General features: G+C 44.9%; 1 protein-coding gene across 1 annotated transcript in view; it reads left to right on the top strand.

Annotated features, from left to right (window-relative positions):
* Window positions 1–6,163: 6,163 nt before the first annotated feature.
* The window catches only part of DNAAF9 (dynein axonemal assembly factor 9), a 123,080-nt gene continuing 104,516 nt past the window's right edge, over window positions 6,164–24,727 (top strand). The window contains exon 1 of the mRNA XM_055130213.1: window positions 6,164–6,589. Coding sequence (XP_054986188.1) covers window positions 6,507–6,589 — 83 coding nt within the window. The 5' untranslated portion in view covers window positions 6,164–6,506. The remainder of the gene's footprint in view (window positions 6,590–24,727) is intronic.

Genomic DNA, 24,727 nt, shown 5'->3' with positions numbered 1-24,727 from the left:
GTAAGTTTTGGTTCCCTTTTGTTTGAGTTTCCCCAATGGTGCTGGGATTCACCAGGATTGCACGCAGTGGTGCTCAGGAGGCCGTTTGTGGCAGGAATTGAGTTTGGGGCTATGTGCACGCCAGGTACTCTGAGCCCTCTCTCTGACCCAAGAATCAAATTCTTTTTTGTTTGTTTGTTTATTGGCGGGGGGTGGGGGGCACACCCAGCAAGGCTCAGGGGTTACTCCTGGCTCTGCACTCAGGGATCATTCCTGGCAGTGCTCCGGGGACCATATGGGATGTCAGGGATTGACATTAGTTGTGTGCAAGGCAAGCGCCTTACCCATTGTACTATCTCTCCGGCCCAAGAATCAAATTCTTGGGTGGAGAGGACAGAGACAGTCCCTTTCTCCTGATCCACCTCTGCCCCAGCCCCCAAAGGCTGGGAAGGCTAGGACTGGTAAAGTCTATAGGTGAGCCTCTGTGTGGCGCAGGCCGGAACCCCGCCAGCCACACGAGACGGCCATCAACTAACTGACGACCACTTGGTCTTCTTGGTTTGGGAATTAATCCCCACCAACTGGTTTTTCAGGGAGCCAATAAGCCTTGGACTCAGGCCTGAGCGAGGAATTGCTCTTTGCAGGAAAGCAAAGCCAGTCCTAGGTCTTACCCAAGCCTTATAGGTCTTTGTCCTTCTCACAGAAAAGAGGACATGAGGGGGAGGAAGCAAAAATATTTTTCTAGGTTTTTTGAGGAAAGAGAAGGAGGGAGAGAAAGGGAGAGAGAGTAACGTGTTCAAGAGAGAATGCAACTTCTCCAAATATGGGGAGAGCCTAGACACTTCTCAAGAGGGGAGATTTGGGAGAAATATGTTCTCGGGTGCTGCATGGGATGCCATATGCCAGGGATTGAATCCAGGTCAGCCCTGTACAAGGCATACTCCCTACCTGCTGTACTATCACTCTGGCCTCTATTATCATTATTATTATTATTATTATTATTGGGCTGGAGCGATAGCACAGCAGGTAAGGCGTTTGCCTTGCACGCAGCCGACCCAGGTTCGATTTCTCCGCCCCTTTCGGAGAGCCTGGCAAGCTACTAAGAGTATCTCGCTTGCATGGCAGAGCCTGGCAAGCTACCCAGAGAGTATTCAATATGCCAAAAAAAAAAGAAAAAACAGTAACAAGTCTCACAATGGAGACATTACTGGTGCCTGCTGGAGCAAATCAATGAGCAATGGGATGACAGTGACAGTGACAGTGATTATTATTATTATTATTATTATTATTATTTCTTCTTCTCCTTCTTCTTCCTCCTCCTCCTCCTCCTTCTTCTCCTCCTCCTCTTCATTCTCCTCTTCCTCTTCTTTTGTTTTTTTTGAGTCATACCTGGTGATACTTAGGTATTACTCCTGGTGGTGCTCAGGAGACCACAGGGGATGCCTGAGATCGAATCTGGGTCAGACTAATGCCCTACCAGCTGCACTATTGCTCCAGTTCTTCTGTAATGATTTTTTAACAGTTCTCTAAAGCAATGGGCTGTTTTAATAAGTTTCTCTTCTTTCAGTTTTCAATATTCTCAAAGAGTCACTTGTACCGAAAGTCAGTAATAACAAGCAATGTGAGAGGCTATTATAATTTTGTTGTTTAGGAGCCATACCTGGTGATAGCCATATCTTAGTTCTGGCTCTGTGCTCAGAATCCCTACTGGCAATGCTTAGGGCCCATTTGCCATGCCAGGGATCAAACTGGGTTGGGTATATGCAAGGCAAGTGCCTTATCCACTGTACTGTCACTTTCTCTCCAGCATCTACAATTATTTATTTGTTTTGTTTTTATTTTGAGGCCATATCTCAGGGCTTAGTCCTGGCTCCGCACTCAGGAATTACTCCTGGTGGTTCTTGGGGAATCACATGGGATGCTGAGAATCAAACCCAGGTCAGCCACCTACAAGGTAAATGCCCTGCCCACTGTACAATCTCCCCGGCTCCTACAGTTAAATTGTTGGAAAGCTTGAACCCAGGGCCTCTCACATATACTTTACTCTTGAGCCCCATTCCCAGTCCCCATTACAATTTCTGCTGTGATGATTTATCTTTTTTTCACCTAATTTTCTCTGTCCATCTCACTCTACCCGTCCCTCATTCTGTAATACAGAATAATAAGAGAGAGATCGTGAAAGACCTAGTAGAGGTAACATATACCTAAAGCATGGGTGTAGGTACTCTAGAAAGTCACACCCTAATTTTCTCTCAATCAAAAAATGCATTACCTCAAATATTACATCAAATATCTAAATATGAGTGCCCAGAACTATTCAATTCAGAAGCAAATGTAGAGATAAATCTTTCTGACCTTGTATTAGGTAATGGTTCCTTAGATATGATACCAGAAATACAAAAACAATTAAAAACTTTAAATAAATATCAAGATTTTGAATTAAACATTCAAAGACCAATATGAAAAAAAAACGTAGAATTAAGGGAAATTTCACAACTTATATGTGATAAGGGACTTGTACCCAGAATATGAAAATAATTGGGGCCAGAAAGATAGTACAGTGGGTGATGACTGACCCAGGTTAGATCTTCTAAGCACTACTGGGGTTGATTCCTGAGTGTAGAGTCCAGAGAAACCCATGCTCATAGCAAGGTGTGCTCCCCCAAAAAACACCCAAACAAACCAATAACAAAATACATATATACAAATAATTCACTGTATCATTGTCGTCCTGTTGTTCCTCAATTTGCTCGAGCGGGCACCAGTAACATTTCTATTATGAGACTTGTTACGGTTGTTGGTGTATTGAATACATCACGGGTAGCTTGCCAGGCTCTGTCATGCAGGATACTCTCAGTAGCTTGCCAGGCTCTCTGAGAGGGGCGGAGGAATGGAACCTGGACTGGCTGTGTGCAAGGCAAACACCCTTACCTGCTGTGCTATTGCTCCAGTCCATACAAATAATTATTGTGAATTAATAAAATGACAACACAATAAAAACAGACGAAAGATATTAAGAGACATTATCTTCAATAAAGGTATGCAAGATGTCAGAGAGATAGTACAGTGGGCAGGACATTCGCCTTGCACACTGGCTGACCTGGGGTTGATCCCTACCACATATAGTTAGTTCCCTGAGCCCCACCAGATGTGATTCCTAAGCACAGAGCCAGGAGTAAACCCTGAGCACTGCTGGGTGTGCCCATCCCCCCCAAAAAAAACCCCCAAACCAGAACATATATACAAATAGCTAGTAAGTACATGAAAAGATGTTCAAATTAATCAACTATAGGGAAATGTGAACCCAACCACATGCCATTTCACACTCACTAGGATACCTTTTGTAAAAAACAGTGAATGTTGGCAAGGATGTGGAGAAATTAGACCTTCCATTCCCTGTTGGTGGGCATGTAAAAGATACAATTTGAAGAAGTTTGGAAATCTCTCAAAAAGTTAAACATTCGGGGCTGGAGTGATAGCATAAAGGGTAGGGCGTTTGCCTTGCACGCGGCCGACCCGGGTTCAAATCCCAGCATCCCATATGGTCCCCTGAGCACCGCCAGGAGTAATTCCTGAGTGCAGAGCCAGGAGTAACCCCTGTGCATCGCCAGGTGTGACCCCAAAAAAAAAAAAAAGTTAAACATTCACTTCCCATATGACCCAGCAATTCCAAACCAAGTTATATAACTGGAAATTGAAAGAATATAAATATCTATGAAAAATATATCCACACATACATGAATATTCATATCAGTATTGTAAAAGTAGCAAAAAACTGGGGACAGGATTCACTGCATGAAGGGCAAGAGCATAGTTCTTTTATATAAAATGTTCCCTTAAATGAAAAAAGCAATCCCTGGGTGAAGAGAAACGGCTGGAGGAATGAGTGCTAAGAGGTATAGGGTTTTTGTTTTTGTTGGTATGATGAGTGTTCTTAAATTAGTTGTGATGGTGGGGCTGGAGCCATAGCACAGCAGGCAGAGGTTTGCCTTGCACGCGGCCAACCCGGGTTCAATTTCCAGCATTCCATATGGTCCTCCGAGCACCACCAGGAGTAATTCCTGAGTGCATGAGCCAGGAGTAACCCCTGTGCATCGCCGGCTGTGACCCAAAAAGAAAAAAAAAATCAGTTGGGGGTGGCCATAGCACATGTTTGTGAATATACCTATAGAATTGTAAAAAAAAAAAAAAAAAAAAAAAGTTAATAGCAAGCACCACCTCCTTTGAAAAAGTATGTGAGGACCAGAGAAACAGTACAATAGGGTGAAACACTTGCTTGCCTTGCTCACAGCTTGCTCATTTCCATGGATCCCAGGGAGTATCCCCTGGGTTGATCCCTGAGCACAGCTGGGTGTACCCCCCAGAACAAAACAACAGAGTATATAGAAAAATTTGTATGTGATAAAATAGTATGATTCTATCCTTAAATTGTTATAAATCCAAACTGCTAATGGTAAATGGGAGCTGGATGTTGAGAGTTGAATTCAGTATATGTTGGAGTGGTTAGGGGTGAGGGTTGGGGTAAGACTAGAATTTCTCTCTCATTTGCCAGCAAAGGCGATCTGTATTTGCAGGGAAGTTTCCAGAAACAAAGCTACACCTAATTTTACACTGCGTTTTGGGAAGCTGCAAGCAATGGGCCAGCTTTCAGCTCAGTTACAGCGGTCTAGCAGTACAAGCTGCAGAGGACCCGTTTACTTTCGGAACGTGAACCCGGGTGGGTGCCAGATACTTGCTGATTGGCTATGGTTGGGGCCTGGCACTGTCTGCGATTGGTTGGCTTTCAGCAGCTCGGGGCTGTCATTGATCCATTCACTTTCAGCCGCATAGTAACCGGAGTGAAGCTGTTGTTTACTGGCTAATTTTTCTGAAGCCCTGGAGAGAGGTGCGCGTTGATTGGCTGATTTTCAAAGTCAGTGTAGTGATGTGACGCTATCCCTAGATAATGGTGGTTGTTCCCGTCTTGGAATGCGAGACAAACAAAAATCACACGTTTCCTTTCTTAAATATACATATTAAAAAAAAAGCGCTTTGCATTTATAGCCCCTTCTTTGGGTCTTCCCTCAGCTAAATCTGGATAAGCCATAGATATTGTTCAGATTTGTGAAGGTAGTTATTTCCAGCAAGGGTTGACAATGAAGTGATTTGAGCGCAAGTTCTCCTGCAGAAAAATAGCCAGTTGATGGGTAAATGTGCTTTTAAAGCATCTTGTCGAAGTTAATGCAGAATGCACGACAAAATTATTAAAATACACCAGGAAAACTTATTTCACTCATATATGGAATACGCGGGGAGGCGGGAGGGAGGTGAATTACAATTTAAAAAATTATTTTGGACCATAAGACCAATTCATTTCCAGAATGGACGGTCACATGAGAGTGGGCAAATAGTGACAAATGGTGATGAACGTGGCATGTACTGATTCTCAATGAATCACACCGGAAATTTACAATGCATTGTTACTTCTATTAAAAAAAAAAAAGCTGAGGGGCCGGAGCGATAGCACAGCGGGTAGGGCGTTTGCCTTGCACGCGGCCGACCCGGGTTCGATCCCCGGCATCCCATATGGTCCCCCAAGCACTGCCAGGAGTAATTCCTGAGTGCAAAGCCAGGAGTAACCCCTGAGTATCGCTGGGTGTGACCCAAAAAGAAAAAAAAAAAAAGCTGACAAGGAGATAGCTCAAAGGGCTGGAGCGGATGCTACGCTCATAGGAGCCCTGGGTGGTCCCCTAGCACCTCAGGGTCTCCCAGGACTGAGATGGGAGTAGCCCCCTAGCACCGCCGGGCGTGGTCCGCCTCCTTCCTCCGCCCGCAAAATAAAATCCGTCCGGTACGTATACGGAATGTTCGGTGACCGTAACAAACGGGAATATTGCCCCGGTTTTCAACGCTAGAACACTAGCCAGGATCTGAACGGTTGGGGGCACAGGGATCCTGCGGAAATCCTCCCAGTCCGGCCGGGCGCGCGCGACCAGGGCCTGGGAAGACTCCGCTGAGCGTTTGCAGCGTGGGGAAGAGAGGGATAGGAACCTGGGCAGGCGAGGCATGGCCCGGGAGAGCGGCCGCCGCCGCCGCAGGCCCGAGCCGGGCGGCCGGGAGGGGCGGGGCCCTCGGGGGCGGAGAGGGGCGGGGCCCTCGGGGGCGGTGCCTTAGGGGTGGGGCGTGCCGGGCCCCGCCCCGGCGCGTCCGAGTGCGTGGCCGGGGGCGCGTCAGAGAATCCCCGTCGGCGCCGCGGCTCCCGAGAAGCGGGCCGTGAGGCACCGAGGTCGGCCTCCCCGCGGGAACAGGCGCTCCCGAGGCTCGCCCCGTCTTCAAGGCGCCGCGGGCCTGCGGCCCCCGCCCGCCCCCTCCCCTCTGCGGCCCCGCAGCGCCCCCCGACGCCCGTGCTCCTTTTGCGCGGGTCCGGCTCCGCCCCCCGCCCGCCGCGCCCCCCGCCCCGCCCGGCCTCGGCGGGCCTCGGCAGCGGCCCCCGCCGGCCCGAGCGACCCTCACGGTGGCCGCGCCGCGCTCCGCCGCTCGCCGCCGCCATGGACGCGTTCCCCACGCACCGGCTGGGGCTGCCGCGCGCGCGCGCCCCCGGCGGCCCGGGCCGCCCGTCGCCCTCCGTCAGGTAAGGCGGGCGCGGGGCCGGGGGGCGCGGGCGGGCGGGCGGGCGGGGTCCCGCGACGGCGCCCGCCGCAGGGCGTGGCCCGACATGGCCTCCCCGCTTCCCTGCCGCGCGCGGCTCCCGGAGCGACGGTCGCCGTGCCGAGACCGCCCTCCGGACGGCGCCCCCGGCTCTGGAACCTTCTTCCCTGGAAGGGCCGCGCCGGCCCCTTCGTCGGGGCTTCTCCGCGGAGGACTCGCGCGTCGGGCGCCCCCCTGGGAGCCCTCCCTTCCCCCATGCACGTACAATAGCGGCCCCGCACCGGACCCCCAGACAGTTCTCCCAGGGAGCCCTGCCCCTCGGCAACGACTTCCCCGGGGCACACCCCCCAGCCCCCTCCTCGGCCCCCACGCGCCGCGCGCACGCTGACAGCGCCCCCCGCGGCGTGCGCCCCCCCAGCCCGCGCCCCAGCCCGCGGCGACACATCCTTACTCCACAATGGGGAGCTCGGGTTGGGGAGAAGTGGCGGTCCTTAAAGGGGGTGCAGGAGGGAAAAGGAATAGGTGGGCCGGGAAAAGAGGCCCGGGACGCCCGAAACCGGTGATGAGACTCGCTGGAGGAGAGGGTGACTGAACGGAGGGCTCTCACGCCCCCCCCTTCCGATCTTTAGGAGGATCCGTTTCCGATTTGTATTCCTTGCGCCTTTGGGGCTGACCTTGATATTCTGGGCATTGTTTGCCGCGGAGCTGGTTCTATTGATGGAGGGGGGAGAGAGAAGAAAAATAAACTGTCATTAGGCCAGATGAGGGCTTTTTGTTTGCTTGCATGCTTGCTCGTCTGTCTGCCTGCCTGCCTTTTCTTTTTTGTAGCCACAAAGCACAGCAAATATGGTCCATTTTCCAAGAGATGTTCTGCTTGCTTTACACTGCTGCTCCTGTATCCCTATAGTACTCGAGTCATTGTGTTTCTCAGTTCCTGTTTTGTATTGTTCTAACTAGACCAGGTTTGTGGAGAGCAAGGAGGAATTCACAAAACCCTCTCTTAGAATTTTACTCCTTTTCTTATCTCAGCAAGGTGTGCGTGTTTGTTGAATGAATAAACAATAGGGGAAGGTGGTACTAAATTCTCAGAGTTGCATTTAGGTGTCCTAATTTGCTTCTTATTAAGCAGTTGATATTTAAACTGATCTTCCCTTAATAGATTTTTTAAAGAATTATGTGCTTTATTTTCTTACTGTTGAGGTTTTGTTGCAGGGGGGAGGGGGGGCAGTGGGTTTACATGCAGCAATGCTCAAGGCTCATTCCCTGGTCTGCTCTGGGATCATTCCTAGGTTGTTGGACAATCATATGCCTGCAGGACAAGGCAAGAGTCTTTGCCCCTCTACTATTTTACCAGCCCCCTTAATAAGAAATCTTGTGAGCTTTATGGTTCCAAGGGTTTAGTTGTTTATGGTAACAGGCAGATAATTTCACTATTAGAAAGTATTTGAGGGACTGGAGCAATAGCACAGCGGGTAGGGCATTTGCCTTGCAACCCCGGTTCCAGCACCCCATACGGTTCTCCTTAGCACCACCAGGAGTAATTCCTGAGTGAAGAACCAGGAGTAACCCCAGAGCATCGCTGGGCTATCACCCAAAAGAGCAAAAAAAAAAAGTATTTGAACTTTGCATAGAAAAGAAATTATACAGAAAATTTAACTGCTTGGAGCACCCATCCATTAAATCTAGGCTCTATGAGTGCAGGGGGCATACCAGATTTTTAGTTGGGTGCATTTGAGACCTTAGGAAAAACCTTGGGACTGGAGACATAGTATAGTGGGCAGGGCACTTGCCATGCACACAGTCTTCCCAGGTTCAATCCCCTGCACCTCTTATAATCCCCTGAGGCACCCTGCCAGGGGCGATCCCTGAATGCAGAATCAGGAATAAACCCTAAGCATCCCTGGCTATGGCCCCCAAACAAAAAAACCTTTCTCCAATAAAATTTATCTCTACATAAAATTGTCTGTCTTCTTTTTAATAGTATGGCGATATACTGGTATTTTTTTTTAAAGTGGTGTTTCTAGGTTTAAGAATTAATTTTGGCTTTTAGTAGTACCCAAATCTTCCATCAAGTGGTTTCAGCAAAATTTCTCTAGATTGTAGACAAAGTTAGGTGAACTCCATAGCCTGTAACCTTGGTAAAAAAAAAAAAATTGGTGAGGGGGCCGGAGTGATAGCACAGCGGGTAGGGCGTTTGCCTTGCACGCGGCCAACCTGGTTTGATCCCCGGCATCCCATAGGGTCCCCTGAGCACCGCCAGAAGTAATTCCTGAGTGCAAAGCCAGGAGTAACCCCTGAGCATAGCTGAGTGTGACCCAAAAAGCAAAAAAAAAAAAAAAAAAAAAAAAAAAAAAATTGGTGAAATTCCCCCAACTCTCCTCCAACCCAGTCCACTTCCATTTCTGCCCCCCCCCCCCCAGACATAATAGGGCATTCTTTTCTTATCCATTCAAGTCTTTACCTGTCTTTGACAGAGAACATTTCTGGTAGATTTCAAACTAGCACTATTCCTGTCACTGGTACTTGGCTCCTGCTGCATTGTGATTCCTGAGTGATGAAAGAGGCAGGCCTAACTGGTGAAGTTACATTCTGAAAGCCCATAGATAGTGCTTTGCAAGTGTGTGCTTTGTGTGTTTTTCTCCTAGCAGTGGTGTTGAGTTCACAGATGAGGAATGGAGATTAGGACTTGAAACATTGTTACTAGGTCTTGAAACTATTTTAAGTGTGTGTGTGTTTCATTCTGGGAGGGTGTGTATCCCTATGTGCTCAAGAGCTAGGTCTCCTGGCAGTGCTCATGGTCAATGTGGTACCAGGGATGGAACCAGGATTGGCTAGCTGTAAGATGAGTGCCTTAATGTAATGGAGTGCCTCCATTCCCATCAGGGTATCTTAAGACATATTTGGTTTCTTCCTCCTAGACATGTGGAATTGTGTTTGCTTGCTCCCTTGAAGTTGAGAATTTCGTTGTGAGTGACTTTGGGCCAGTGAAATGTTGATGAGAATGATATATATAGTCTCGGGAAGAGTTGCTTCTGTCTACTTGCAAATCCTTCCCTCTGTTAGGATGACTGTTGGTGCTACATATGGTTCCTTTATCCATCTGGACCCACAGGAAGCCTCCAGCTGACCTGTGACTGACATGCAGAGTGAACTAGAGTTAGATGTTGTTTCAGGTCTCTAAAATTTTAGAATAATTACCAGTAACTGTGCTGACTTAGGAACCAGTGGAAATAACTAAGTTACGCTTTCCTACTTTGAAATCTTTTCCTGCAGGGTGTCTATTTCTGCTTGAGACTTGATTAACAATGTAAGTTTCTATGCCTCTTGATAGAAATAATCCAACCCTACTGTTCTAGGTGCTGTGGAATCAGGTGGCTGAGACAGGGTTCTTGACCCCAGAGAGCTCTTTTATAAGTAGAAAGAGATAGAAGACAGTGAAAATCTTAACACAGAGAGGTGAGAGAGAGGCCCTGATGAGAGGGGCAGAAGGAACGCTGACTGATGGAGGCTTGGTTGATTTTTGACTTCGCTATTAAAGGAATGGAATTATTAATTCCGGATATCAGGAGCAGGTTCAGTTTTACCCTTGTCTGTTTTGAATTGCCTGATAGATATTTGCCAGTCCAAGTGGAACTATTGCATAGTCAGTTGAATGTATTAATGTATTAGTCTGGAATTCTGAGAGATTGGGACTAGAAAGATTATCTAGCTGCTGATGACTCCTGCTCTGTGTGTGTGTGGGGCCACACCCGGCAATGCTCATGGGTTTCTCCTGGCTCTGTCTTCAGGGATCACTCCTGGTGGTGCTCAGGGAACCATATATAGTGCTGGGACTCTAACTTGGGTTTGGCCATGTGCAAGGTAAGCACCTTAGCCTTTGTACTATCCTACCAGCTCCAGTAGTCCTGCTTTTCAGGAACTATTAAAGGAACCAGAGAGATAGTACAGGGACTTAAGTGCGAGTCTTGCGTGTAACTGATCCAGTTTTAATCCTCTGCACTGTAGATGCTCCCCTGAGTACTCCCAGGAATAATCCCTGAACAAAGAGTCAGGAGTAAGCCCTAAGAACCACAGAGTGAGTCCTCTACCCCACAAAATCAAGAATTATTTAAGGAAGAGCAGAGTAACATGCCTGTAGCTGAAAGGCTATAAAATATGATAGTTTCTTTTGTTTGTAAGTTGGCAGACATGATGTATTTCTTTGTGGAATGGTGGAGTACAGAAAAAGAAATAAATGAGGTAAGAGAGAAATGACATTGACAATTGCATTTAGAGACGGGGGTGTAAAGTCCTTGAGTGGATGAGATTAAATGAGATCTAGGACAAAAATGAATGTCTACCTCAAACTGTATGTGTCAGTGGACAGTTCCTGGACCCAAATGCTGAAGTATTAGTAGTAGAATATGGATGTTCTCTTCCTAGTCTGCCTTGGGGGTATAGTTCATGCCTTACACCTAGGAGGCCCTGGATTTGGTGTCTGAATATTAACTAGCACACACAAAGAGAAGGTCTTCAGCTAAAAATAAAGTACAGAGAGGTGTTGAACATTTTGAGGAGAAAGAATGTGTAAAACTTCAAGAGAGTGGGGGGACCAGAGAGATAATACAATGGGTAGGGAACTTGCTTTACATACAGCCAACCCTGCTTTAATCCTTGGCATCCATATGGTCCCCTGAGCACTGCCAGGAGTGATACCTGAGCAGAGCAAGGTATGATCCCTAATACCACATGATCTCCGAGGACCACCAGGAGCAACCACCAAGCATCACACCAGGTGTAGTCCCTGAGCAAAACTGGGCAAGGCTCAAGATCAATCCTTAAATAAAGAAAAAGTAGTAATTAGTTGAACAAGGAAACATCTTAGATTGTCATACAACACTAGCATCCATTTGTGTGTGTTGTCCTGTTTAAGAAGAGATCTAGGGGCCAGTTTGGTGGCTAGGCATTTGCCCACAGCTGTCCCGAGTTCAATCCTTGGCACTTGGTATGGTCTCCCAAGCTTCGCCAGGAGTGATCCCTGAACACAAAGTTAGGAGTAAGCCTATTTTGAGCCACTGGGTGTGACCCAAAACCAAAGAAAAGAAGAAGAAACCCAGTTAGCAAGGCTCTGTGCTTTCCCTTTATGTGGATCTCCTTCGAGGTGGACATTGTAGGCAGGAGGGGCTGAGGTAGGATAGACCTTTTGCTGATTGTAACCTCCTTCCTATCTTGTTTCCTCCCTGTTGATGTACATCCTACAGGTTGGCCTTCTTGTCTCATGCTGCGGCTCCCCATTTATGTGACTTTCATCTATAGCCCCCTTGGACTATGCTGGGGAGACACACGGGGAATATATATATATATATATATATATATATATATATATGCACTCAAGGCTCAACCTTAAACATGTTAGTAATCTCTTATACAAGGGCTTACTGGCTTCAGAGTGAAATACAACAGTCTTCACTCACTTTCCTTTAAGGAAATTTTTTTGCATCATTTTTAGTGAATTATTCATAACAAGCAATAAAAAATAAATTATTTAGGTCTTGCTTTGGGGGCAGGGTCTGGAGGTCAGGTGGAAACATTTGAAATACAGTGGTGAGTAGAATTGTTATTGGGATATTAAATGTACAAATTATGGCGAACAACTTAAAAAAAATTTTTTTAAGTCAGTAGAAGTGGAGTTCATGCCCGTTCAATCAGCTTAATCAGTGGCTGAATAAATATACTCCTACATTAAAAAATAAAGTCAGTGGAAGATGTTCTTTAGCAAAACAGTCTGATTTAGAGTTCCTGTGCTAAGACTATGTACAAATGGTATTTCTTCCTTGTTAGGGACCTATAAGAGACTTTCCGGGGCCAGAGTGATCATATGGCAGGTAGGGCATTTGTATTGAATGCCGCCTACCCTGGTTCTATCCCTAACACTCCAAGCCTGCCAGGAGTAACTCCCCGAGTGCAGAACGAGGAGTAAGCCCTGAGCATTGCTGGTTGTGGCCCAACTGCCACCACCACCCCCCAGAAAGAAAGGGGAAGAGGAGAGAGAGAGAGAGAGAGAGAGAGAGAGAGAGAGAGAGAGAGAGAGAGAGAGTGGGAGAGAGGGAGGGAGGGAGGGAGGGAGGGAGGGAGGGAGGGAGGGAGGGAGGAGGAAAAAGGAAGGAGAGAAAACCTTGTTTTTTCCTGGAAAAAAAAGATTTTTTAAAAGTTCAGGACATGCCTGGCAGTGCTCAGGGATTACTTGTGGCTTTGCACTCAGTTACTCTTGGCAGTAGTTGGGGGACCATATGGGATGCCAGGGATCAAACCCAGGTTAGCCACATGAAAGGCAAGCTCCCTACCTGCTGTACTATCTCTCCAGCCCCTCCCCTATAAAATTCAAAAGGTCTGGGACCATGTTTATTTTTCTTTCCCCTCTCCTGATGATGATCAGGGGTTACTCTTAGCTCTGAACTCAAGGATCACTCCTAGTGGAGCTCCGGCGACCACATGGGATGCTGAGGATTGAACCTGGGTCAGCGTGTGCAAGACAAGTACCCTACCAAAAGTACTTTCGTTTCAGCCGCCAGGTCTGGGAATATTTTCAATTTCCATTTTCCACATTGCTTGCCCTTGTACTAAAATCAGTGTCTGGCACATAGTCAGCACTCACTAAATATGAGGTTCTGTTAGCTTGTTACAAAACCCTGCTGACATTAGTTGTGTATTGAAAGAAGAGAGAATAAATGCAGGTGAAGCCAGACTGTTCAGTTTCACAGGTATGCAGAAAGTGAAGACTTAGTTGTGAACTAGTTGGTAAGCAGGTTTTCACAATAGTGAGTTCCACAAAGAGCATTTTAGTAACGCCTCACAAGGCAGATTATATCTTCAGGTGATGTTTACTGGACAGTTGCCAATACTTATGCTCCTGATTTGGTTTTACAGATCTGTAGACCTACAAACTGCAGATGGTCCCTGCCTTAAGGAAGCTCAAAAAGCAGAGCAACATGACCTTGAATGTCTGAAAATGTGAAAGCTTCACCCTCCTTTGTACTTGCTTGGATGCTGGCCAGGGAGATTTGGTGCAGTGCCTACAGAGGCTGAAAGGGTTTGCTGGGTTTGCTTGTTTCTGGCCCAAGGGTCGAGAAATCTGTCTTTTCACTTATACCTGAGATGATGGTGTACTGCTCTCCCTTAGTGAGCACAGTATCATTAATAGCTTTCATTATCTTGACAGTTTCCTCACTCTGGGACATTTCTTCTGGTGTTCTTTTCATTTTGTTTTGGGACCACATACTGCAGTGCTGAAGGCTTACTCAGGACCATATGGGATGCTGGGTATCGAACCCAGGTCAATTGTGTGCAAGGCAAATGCCCTACTCGCTGTACTATCACTCTGGCCCCTGAAGACTTACTCCTGAATCGGTGCTCAGGGATCACTTCTGGCATTGCTCAGGGACCATATGCCGTGCCAGGAATCCAACTGGGGTCTGCTGCATGCAAGGCGAGCACCTTAACCCTCATACTTTCTCTCCAATTCCTGATGTTCTAGCTTTTGGAAGGGCTGGTGATAAAGATGCCCTCAAGGTGCTGGAGTGATAGCACAGCGGGTAGGGCATTTGCCTTGCACGAGGCCAACCCAGGTTCAATTCCCATATGGTCCCCTGAGCACCGCGAGGAGTAATTCCTGAGTGCAAAGCCAGGAGTAACCCCTGAGCATCTCTGGGTGTGCCCCCCCCCCAAAAAAAAAAGCAAAAAAAAAAAAAAGGATTCCCTCAAGAGTCCTACTGCTTAAATTATTGTGGTTTTCATTCTGAATTTGGAAAGGAAAGAAAAAACTTTTTAAAAATAAGTTGCCATTTATTTTAAAATATTATCTCTGCAGGACTGGAGAAATAGTATAGGGGGGTAACCCTTGCATGCAGCCTATTTTGTTTCAATCCCTGAATCACTTATAGTCCCCCAAGCACTGCCAGGAGTGATCCCTGATTGCAGAGCCAGAAATAATCCCAGAGCACAGCCAGGTGTGCCCCCTTCCTCAAACAAAACAAAACAAAAATGAAAGAAGCTGTAGAGCTAGTACAGTGGACCGTGTCTTGCCTTATGTGCAGCCTGTCTGAGGTTGATCCCCAGGACCCCGTATGGTCCCCTGACATAGCCAGAAGTGATCCCTGGGCTCAGAGCCAAGAGTAAACTCTGAGCACTTCTGGGTGTAACTCTCAAAACTGAAAGAGACTACTCTTTGTGAATACTAAGCCCTACTTTGAGGAAATAGCAGCTCATTGACTTGTCTTTTGTTTGAAATTTATTTTGAAATTATCTTTGTTTATAGATGGGCTAGTAAGGTACTACATTATTATGATCCTGAGTACTCTTCACCCAGCTGCTTCTTTTAACCTCTGCACATAATTATGGTCTGTTTATCCAAATTAAGAAATTAATATTGATACAATAGCATTTACTTTGTAAACTCTTGTTTACTTGGGAGTTTAGTGCTCAGATCTTGCAGACCTTTTTTCAATTTCTCCAGTTTTTGTGCTAAAGTCTCTTTTTTTTTTTTCATTCCAAGATACAAACCAGTATTTCACATTGCATTGAGACTTGGCATGCTTTTAATAGTCAAAGTGATGGAAAGTAATTGTGGATGCTTTCTGAATGTAGACTTGTGAAACTAACTTTACAAAGGCCAGATTGTATAAGGAATGCTCAGGGAACCCAAAGAAAAGAAGAAAAAATAGAAAATAAGATGTCACACTAGAATATATTGAACAGACTTAGAGATAATTTTTCTTGTTTGTTGTGGGTAACTTGAAATTTTTGAATTTAATTTGTGGAGTGTGTCATATATCCCAATTTCTGAAATATATGTAGATATGAATTATAATTGGGCACCAGTTTCAGCCATTTTAGACAAGGTGACCTATCAGCAGCTGCTTGGCAGTTGATAAAAGAAACTTCAAGGTTTATTCACTTTCAAAAGATGTCTGTCTGCAGGTCTTCTTACACTTTTACTTACTACCCCTTTTTTGTCCAAGAAATGCAATGTGGGCAAATACTACCAGAAACACCTTGAATTTGTTTAAGTGTGTGATTTTGAATGAGTTTTGGGTCCTTTTGTGAGTGTGTTCAGAAACCTTTTACTGTTGCCAGATTTTTTTCAATTTCTGGTTTCAGTTATGCAGTTCACAGTTTAAGAAGCAGGCCAGCCTTGGTGATTAGGCAGCAGGTGACAACTGCTATCACTCAGTGGGCTCCATCAATGCCCGTTCTCCTTTCTGCTTCTCACTGACACACTTTCCCAAAGTCAGGGACAGTAGCTGTTGCAGCCCAAGCCCTCATTCTCCCTGTGCTGTGACCCTAAAGGCCATTTCTCTACTAGATCTAGAACAGGAAAGGACTCCAGTTCTCTTGGCTTGTTTCCAGGATGATTAGATTCTTTGGCTAAGACAGGCCCAGGGTGTGTTACCCGGGGAACAGATGGAAAGTATGCTGAGTCTAATATATGTGGTGTTGGGGATTTAACTCAGGTCTGCTGTGTGCACAGCAAGTACCTTACTTGCCACACTATTACTCCAGCCCCAGTATTCATTATTATTGTTATTATTGGGATTTGGTCTATACCCAGTAATGCTCAAGGACTTCTCCCAGTATTTTGTTTGTTTGTTCTGTTTTGTTTTGTTTTCACCACTACATCTGGTGATGCTCAGATGTTTACTCCTGGCTATATACTCAGGAATTACTCCTGGTGGTACATGGGGACCATGTGGGATGTCAGGGATCGAACCCAGGTCTTCTGCATTTAAAGCAAGCACCCTACCCACTGTACTATTGCTCCAGCCTCTGCTCCCATCTTTGTGCCTATGGACTGCTCCCACTCTTATGGGTACCATGCAGTGCCAGGGATTGAATCTGGGTCTTCCACATGCAAAGCTTGCACTCAGCACTCAGCACATTGAACTCTCCCTAGCCCTCTATTCTCGATTTAAACCAATTAACATAGTAAGTTTCAGCTGATATAAGGTAAGTGAAAGAAATCATTGCCCAGTGCCTATATTGCTATTGTAGAGTCTTAATTGGCCTCCCAGTTCATTCTTCTCCCTTTGGTTTTCAGTAGAGCATTTAGAGTCATCTTATTGACATTCAGGTACTCTCATATAATTTGTCTCTTTTGTCAAATCGCTCTGAGTGAAAACTGTGAGATCCAAATCAGCCTGATCGCCACCCCTTTCTTCTCTTCATCTCCAGTTACTTTCTGCCTGCTGTGCCACAGACCTTTGCCCAGACTGCCCAGGGTACTGTCAGATTCCCTTCAAGTCTTAATCTTTTTAGTCAACACCTTCTGGAAGCTCTCCTTAGAACTGCCAGGCAGTCCACCACATTTGAGGATTCAAACATCTGTTTATCACTATGTGACAGTGTTTTTTAATTGTTTTTTTGCCAAAAAAATTAATTTAAAAATAAAAAACATGAAAATTTCTTAACAGCTTGAGGCCAGAGAGATAGTAGCACTGTAGCACTGTAGCAGTGTTTTCCTGTTGTTCATTGATTTGTTTGAGCAGCACCAGTAAAGTCTCCATTGTGAGACTTGCTACTGTTTTTGGCATATCAGATACACCACGGGTAGCTTGCCAGGCTCTGCTCTGTGGGCAGGATACTCTCAGTAGCTTGTTGGGCTCTCCGAGAGGGATGGAGGAATCGAACGTGGGTCAGCTGCGTGCAAGGCAAATGCCTTACCCGCTGTGCTATTGCTCCAGTTCCAGAGAGGTAGTGCTGCAGAGTAAAATGCTTGCCTTGCATGTGGCTGACCCAGGTTTGATCTCTGTCATCCCATATCCCATATAGTCCCCTGAGCACAACCGGGTGTGATTCCTGCACGCAGAGCCTGGAGTACCCCTAATCCCTGAGCCCCGCTGGGTGTGATCACCTTCCAAAAACAATTTCTTCACAGCTAAATCTCTAGCAGTCCGAACAGCAGCAGCAAAAATGTTTGATATACAGTTGGTGCTTGATGGAAAAACTTGATGAATAGTTGGAATTCCTGTTTTCTTAATGAGTTTATGAGTTAATTGGTTGGCTTCCTGCTTCACAAATAATTAAAATGAGATAGAGGTGTTTAAAAAGAAGAAAGTTTGGGGGCTGCAGTGATATGATAGTACGCCAGGTAGAGCATTTGCCTTGCATGTGGCTGACCCGGGTTCGAGCCCTGAAATCACATATTTCCCCTAAGCACCAGAGTAATTTCCCCGGAGTGCTCTGAGTGCAGAATCAGGAGTAACCTTTAAGCATTGCCTGGTGTTATTCAAAAAGCAAAGTAAAAAAGCAGACCAAAAAAAACCTCCAAAAAACAAAAGAACAGATGGAAGGCAAATCATCTCCCCTTAAAACTAGGTACTTTATATTAAAAAAAAATCTTAATTTACACATGAGAAGGAGCCTATAAGCAAAGTCTAGAAATTTGAAGAAAATATTTGCAACATATTTTCTTCATATGTTGAAGAATGTTCTCAACATATTGCTGGGAACTGAACCCAAGTAAATATATACTCCAGTTCTTTGACCTTTCTCCCAACCCCTGGTTTCTTCAGACTGTTAACTCTCATGTCTAGGTTCTGAGTCTTAATCTAAGGAAAATCAGATAGAAAGCATAGGATACATGCAGCATATTTAACGTAAACTGTTGGGTCTGCTGAGAGATTTGCTAAAGGAGAGATTTGCTGTCCCAGCTGTGTTCTGGGAGAGCTAGAAGCACAAAAACAGTGCTATTGTTGGACTTGGTGTATATTGGAAAGCTTCTGTACATACATAGTTTGTCTTCATGATACTGGGAATTGAGGCCAGGGCTTCACGCGTACAAATCAAGTATCAACTGCAGAGCCCCATGCCCTTGCTGAACAGAATGGATGGATGTACAGGTTCATACTGGTGATTTCACAGATGACTCTGTTGGTTTGGGTTGTTTTTTATTTGTTGGGGGCAGGCATTCCTAGTGGTGCTCAGGTTACTCCCAGCTTGGTGCTCAGAGGTAGCTTCCTATAATGCTTGGGGACAGGGGAGTGATGCAGTGCTGGGATTTGGACCCAGACCTCCCACAAAGCATGTGCATAGCCCATTGTGCTATTTCTCTAGCACTCCCAGGTGACTCAGTGAAAAGAGTAGTTTCGTATAACACTTTTTTTAAAAAATAAAGAAATGTTTTGCCTGCAAAATTTTAAAAAGCATTAATGTAGATAAGAAAGCAAAAAAGCAAAACTTAATGTGGTTAATTTTGGTGCTGAGGAAGAATGATTGTGACATTCTTTATACTTACCAGGTGTTTTTGGATTTTGGTTTTTAGTTTAGTTTTGTTTTGTTTTGTTTTGTTTTTCAGCCTCTCAAGGAGGAGGCCTAGGGGCCCCACTTGTGATTCTTGACTATCCATGTCAGTGGAAGGACCCAAGGATATGGTGCAGTGAGGACCCTGTGGTGCCAGGGATCCCCAGCAGTGGCCAGGGCCACCCAGGCCACATCCTGTGGTGCTTGGAGCGTCCTGTGGTGCAGGAGCCCCTGCAATGCTGGGGACCATATGGTGGCAGGGCTGAACCAGGATTGGCTGCATGGAAGGCATGTGCCTTAACTAACTTTTCTTTGTCTCCTGTTTTATTTCTGTATTTTTAATAGGTAAAGGTTTTAGTAGGTAGCAAGTTTAATGGTTTGTGGACAAATAATAGGCTGTGCTCTGGTTAAATATTAAATTGGGGAAGCAAGAAAATGTATAAAGGAAAAAAAAAGAACTGAATTTTGTTTTAGGTGTTTAACAAGAAAATAAGATATTAATTAGGATAATGTTTTCCTCTGGGAAGAGAAAAGAATTTTCTATTTTTTTTTTTTTTTTTTTTTTGCTTTTTGGGTCACACCCGGCAATGCACAGGGGTCATTCCTGGCTCATGCACTCAGGAATTACCCCTGGCGGTGCTCAGGGGACCATATGGGATGCTGGGATTTGAACCCGGGTCGGCCGCGTGCAAGGCAAATGCCTTACCCGCTGTGCTATCACTCCAGCCCCAAGAATTTTCTATTTTTAAAACTATGCTTTCACCTCATTTTCCTATGTACTTGTGGAAAAGAAACTTTTTTGCTCCTCTTCATACTGTCTTTGGTGTTCCACAGCCCCAGTGGGAGAGCTGTTTCTTTCTTGGTCATGTGACCCTCTCCTACTTTTGTCACCACTGGTTGTGTGTTTGAAAACCAGGGGGCTCCTGCTGACCTTGGCAACCTGTCAGCCTACTGTCCGGACAGGAAGTGAGCCAAAGGACCAGCTGGATGAAATATTTCTAGTGCAGAGTGAATGCAAGATTAGTCCTTCATTTAAACAAGAAAAGTTGGGGAAAAGCAAGCTTCTAATTTCCCAGGGAGAGTGGGAAAGCTTTTTTATTCTTTGATTTGTTCCTGCATCAACCCTTCTTTCCTTCCATTCCCCCTTCCACTCTTCTTCTGCTTGCCTCTCTTCCTCCTCTCCTCTCTTCTTCCCTTTCCTTCCTTCCTTTCTTTGCTCCCTTCCTCTCCCTCTGTTTCCTCTTTCCCTTTCTTGATCTTGCATTGAACCCAGAGCCTCTTACATGCAGAATATGCATATTGCCTCTAAGTTACATCTCTGACTTTCTGTAATCATGATGTCATTTTTGTGCTGTTTTTTCTAAAACCCTAAGTTACTCCATATGTCTCCCCTTATTTGCAGTCCCAGATTTTATTATTATGAAAATAGCTAACAACAGAGAAAAAAGGTAATTTTTTGGTGTAATAAAATTACACCCAAAAAGGTAATAAATTATACCTACACTGCTTAGAGTCAACAAAAATTAACATTTGTCATAATGTACATTACCTTTATTTTTATTTTTCTTATTTTTCTGTAAAATCTTTTTTTCACGTAAATTGCAGGCAGTATCACACTTCTAAATATTCTCTCATTTGTTTGCTAAAAGGATATTCTACTACATAACTACATTGTCTAACAAAATTATCAGTATTCCCTACTATCATCAAATTCTATCCAGTTTTTCCTTCATGGATGTAAGCCTTTTTGGTTTTGGTTTTGGTTTGGTTTGGCGGCTACACCCAACATTATTCAGGAACTATTCCTGGTTCTGTGCTTGGGAGGTCACTCCTGGTGGGGCTCAGGGACTGTGTGGCGATGGGATCAAACCTGTGCCTCCCTCATGCCGAGCATGTGCTTCAGTCCAGTGAGCTCTAGCGCCAGTCCTGTTTGTTGTTTTTGTTTTTTGTTTTTGCTTTTTGGGTCACACCTGGCAATACTCAGGGATTACTCCTGGCTCTGCACTCAGAAATTACTCCTGGTGGTGCTCAGGGGACCATATGGGGTGCCAGGGATCAAACCTGGGTGGACCACGTGCAAGGCAAATGGCCTCCCTGGTATACTGTTGCTCTGGCTCTCTGTAGTCCTGTTTGCTTTATTTTAGATTAATCAAATTTGGGTTCATATGTTGCATTTTGTTTATTTATGCTCCTTTATAGACGAGTTCCGTGGGGTTTTTTTTGTTTTGTTTTGTTTTATGGGTCACACCTGGCAATGCAGAGGGGTCACTCCTGGCTCTGCTCTCAAGAATCACCCCTAGCAGTCCTCAGAGGACCATATGGGATGCTGGGAATCAAACCCGGGTCGGGCCACGTGCAAGACAAACGCCCTACCCGCTGTGCTATTGCTCCAGCCACACGAGTTCTGTTTTTATTTTACTAACTTCGATGATTTTTCCATTACAATTTCTTGGGTTTATTTTTTAGTTTGTTCATTTTGTATTTGGGAGTCACACCTGACTGTGTCAGGACTTACTTCTGGCTCTGTGCTCAGGGATCACTCCTGATGATGCTCGGGGGATCATATGTAGTGCTGGGGATAGAATGCTGGTTGGCTGTCTGTAAGGCAAGTGCCCTACCCACTGTACCATCACCCTGGCCCCTCATTACAATTTCTTAATTGAAATACAACTAGCAAAATTTACAACCTTGGGCTGGAGAGATAGTATGCGGGTAAGGCCTTGCATGTGGCCTCTGTGGGTTCATGTGGGCCCTGGCATCCCACATGATCCTCTGAGTACCACCAGGAGTGATTCCTTAGTGCAGAGCCAAGAGTTACCTCTGAACAGGTTTGACCCCCCAAAACAACACATGTGACCCCCAAAAAAAAACAAAAAAAAGAGGAAAAAATTTAATTTACCACTATATAATTCATAAGTGTACAGTTTAGTAACATTAATTACACTCATATTCATATGTGGCTCTGCGGTAGAACACTTGACTTGCATGTGTAAGACCCTGAGTTCCATCTCCAACCTGCAAAAAACAGAAGCACATTTAAGTTGTGCTGCAGTCAACATTCTCCATGCACAGAAATTTTTAATCTTGCAAACCTGAAACTTCATGTCTCCAAGACTAATTCTCCACTTAACCTGAGCCTCTAGCAACCATCATTCTACTTTCTTTTTTTTTTTTTTTTGCTTTTTTTTTTGGGGGGGGGGGTCACACCTGGCGATGCACAGGGGTTACTCCTGGCTCTGCACTCAGGAATTACCCCTGGCGGTGCTCAGGGGACCATATGGGATGCTGGGATTCGAACTCGGGTCGGCCGCGTGCAAGGCAAACGCCCTACCCGCTGTGCTATCGCTCCAGCCCCAACCATCATTCTACTTTCTGCTTGTGAATTTTTCTATTCGAGGTTTCTCATAAGATGGAATCATAAGGGGCTGGAGAAATGATACAGGGTAGGGCACTCACTTTGCACATGGCCAACCTGGGTTCGATCCCAAGCACCCAAGCACCACCAGAAGTGATCCCTGAGTGCAGAGCCAGAGCCAGGTGTAAGTCCCAAGCACCATTGGGTGTGGACCAGAAAGCAACAACAAGGGGGCTGGAGTGATAGCACAGCGGGTATGACGTTTGCCTTGCACTCGGCCAACCCAGGTTCGATCCCCAGCATCCCATATGGTCCCCAGAGCACGGCCAGGGGTAACTCCTGAGTGCAGAGCCAAGAGTGATCCCTGAGCATCGCTGGATGTGACCCAAAAAGCAAAAAAAAAAAAAAAAAAAAAAAAAAAAAAAAAAAAAAAAAAAAAAAAAAGAAAGCAACAACAACAAAAAAAAGTGGAATCATATGCTGTTTTTTGGTGTCTGATTTATTTCAGTTAACCTCAACATTTTAAGGTTCAGACATATGTCATAATTTCTTCTTTTTCCTTATGTTTATTTATTTATTTATTTTTTGGTGGTACAAGGAATCAATTGGACTGGGGCGATAGCACAGCGGGTAGGGCGTTTGCCTTGCATGTGGCTGACGCGGGTTCAATTCCTCCGTCCCTCTTGGAGGGCCCAGCAAGCTACTGAGTGTGTCCTGCCCGCACGGCAGAGCCTGGCACGCTACCCGTGGTGTATTCGCTATGCCAAAAACAGTAACAACAAGTCTCACAATGGAGACGTTACTGCTGCCTGCTCAAGCAAATCAATGAACAATGGGACTGGATGGCAGTACTATAGTGTACAGGGAATCAAACCCAGACTCTTACACTTCAAGTACAGCTGAGCCTGTCCCAAGACCCCAATAATTTCCTTTCCTTTAAAGACTTAGTATTCCATTGTAAGTAAGTACTTACATATTGGATAGACACAGGTTATGTCTGCCTTTGATTATCATTAATAATGCTGCACCACTGTATCACTGTCATCGCATTGATCACCGATTTGCTCCAGTGGGTGCCAGTAACATCTCCATTCGTCCTAGCCCTGAGATTTTAGCAGCCTCTCTTTACTCATTCTTCCCAGCGGTGCCACATTGGAGGCTCTTTAAGGGCCAGGGGAATGAGACCTATCATTGTTACTGTATTTGGCATATTGAACTTGCCACGAAGAGCTTGCCAGGTTCTGCTGTGCGGACAGGATGCTCTCTGTGAACATGGGTAATACAATTTCTTTCTGAGACTTTGCTTTTAGTTGTTTTCCTTTTTGGGGAGGGTGTACTCTATTTTTAATTTTTAAGAAGCTGCTGTACTGTTTCCCTTGGCAGCTGTGTTGTTTCACTTTCCCACCGACAGCATACAAGAGCCCTGATTCTTGCCGTCCTCTGTAACACTTGTTATTTTGGGGTGGTTTTGTTGTTGTTAGTAACGATCCTAATTTATGTGGGAGTGGTGTGGTTTGATTTGCATTTCTAATGCAATCACCAAAGCACTAGTGATTTAATGATAAGTAAGTTGAGCATGTTTTCTTGCACTTATTGTCCATTTCTATATCTTCTTTGGAAAAAAGTTCAAGCCTGTTACTCATTTTGAATCAGTTTGTCTCTGTATTCTGGAATTAGCTTCTGATATAGGATTTTTATTTCATTTCTCACAATTATTTTTTTTCTTTGGATTGTCATTTCTTTCTGCTAATTATGTCCTGTATTGTTTTGTCTTTTTAAAAACAATTTGTTAAAGTTTAATTTACATACTTTTTCTTATGTTGCCTTTTTTTGCATGGGTATTGCAAGAATCATTGCCAAATCCAGATTCATGAAGGTTTTCCTAGAAGCTTATTTTTGTTTTTATGCTTTTTCTCAAAGTTATTAAATTTGACTTAAATTATATATATATCTATATATATATACACATATGTAGTATAGTATCAGTGTCCCAGTCCATTATTTTGCATGTGGATGTAGTTTCCCAAAAATTCATGTTTGCTGGGGGGGAAAGCCTTTACTTCCCTTGTCACCATTAAGTACGATTTCAAATTTTGCTTGGAATTTTGCTTTCTGTAGATGCTTTTATCATGTTGAAGAAACTCACCAATTCCTTGTTTTCTGAGTTTTGTTTTGTATTTTGGTCAATGGGTGGTGAATTTTTTTAGTATTATTATTATTTTTTGCATCATATGGTTAATATGATACGATTTCTTTTTTCACTTGTTAATATAATGGACTTTATTGATTTAAACCAATAATGATACAGATTTGCATCCCAGGGACAAACCCTTCTGGAAGGGTCATATTTTATAATTCTTTTTGTGTATTGTTATTCTATTTGCTAACATTTTGTTAATAATTTTTATGTTCGCTTTCATAAGTAAGTATTAGTCAGTAGAGGTTTTTTGAAGGGGTTACTGTCTTTGGTTTTAGTAATAGGTAGAAAATTGC

This window comes from Sorex araneus, chromosome 3 (assembly GCF_027595985.1).
Source record: "Sorex araneus isolate mSorAra2 chromosome 3, mSorAra2.pri, whole genome shotgun sequence".
NCBI lineage: Eukaryota > Metazoa > Chordata > Mammalia > Eulipotyphla > Soricidae > Sorex > Sorex araneus.
This window is presented reverse-complemented; position numbering and strand designations above follow the sequence as displayed.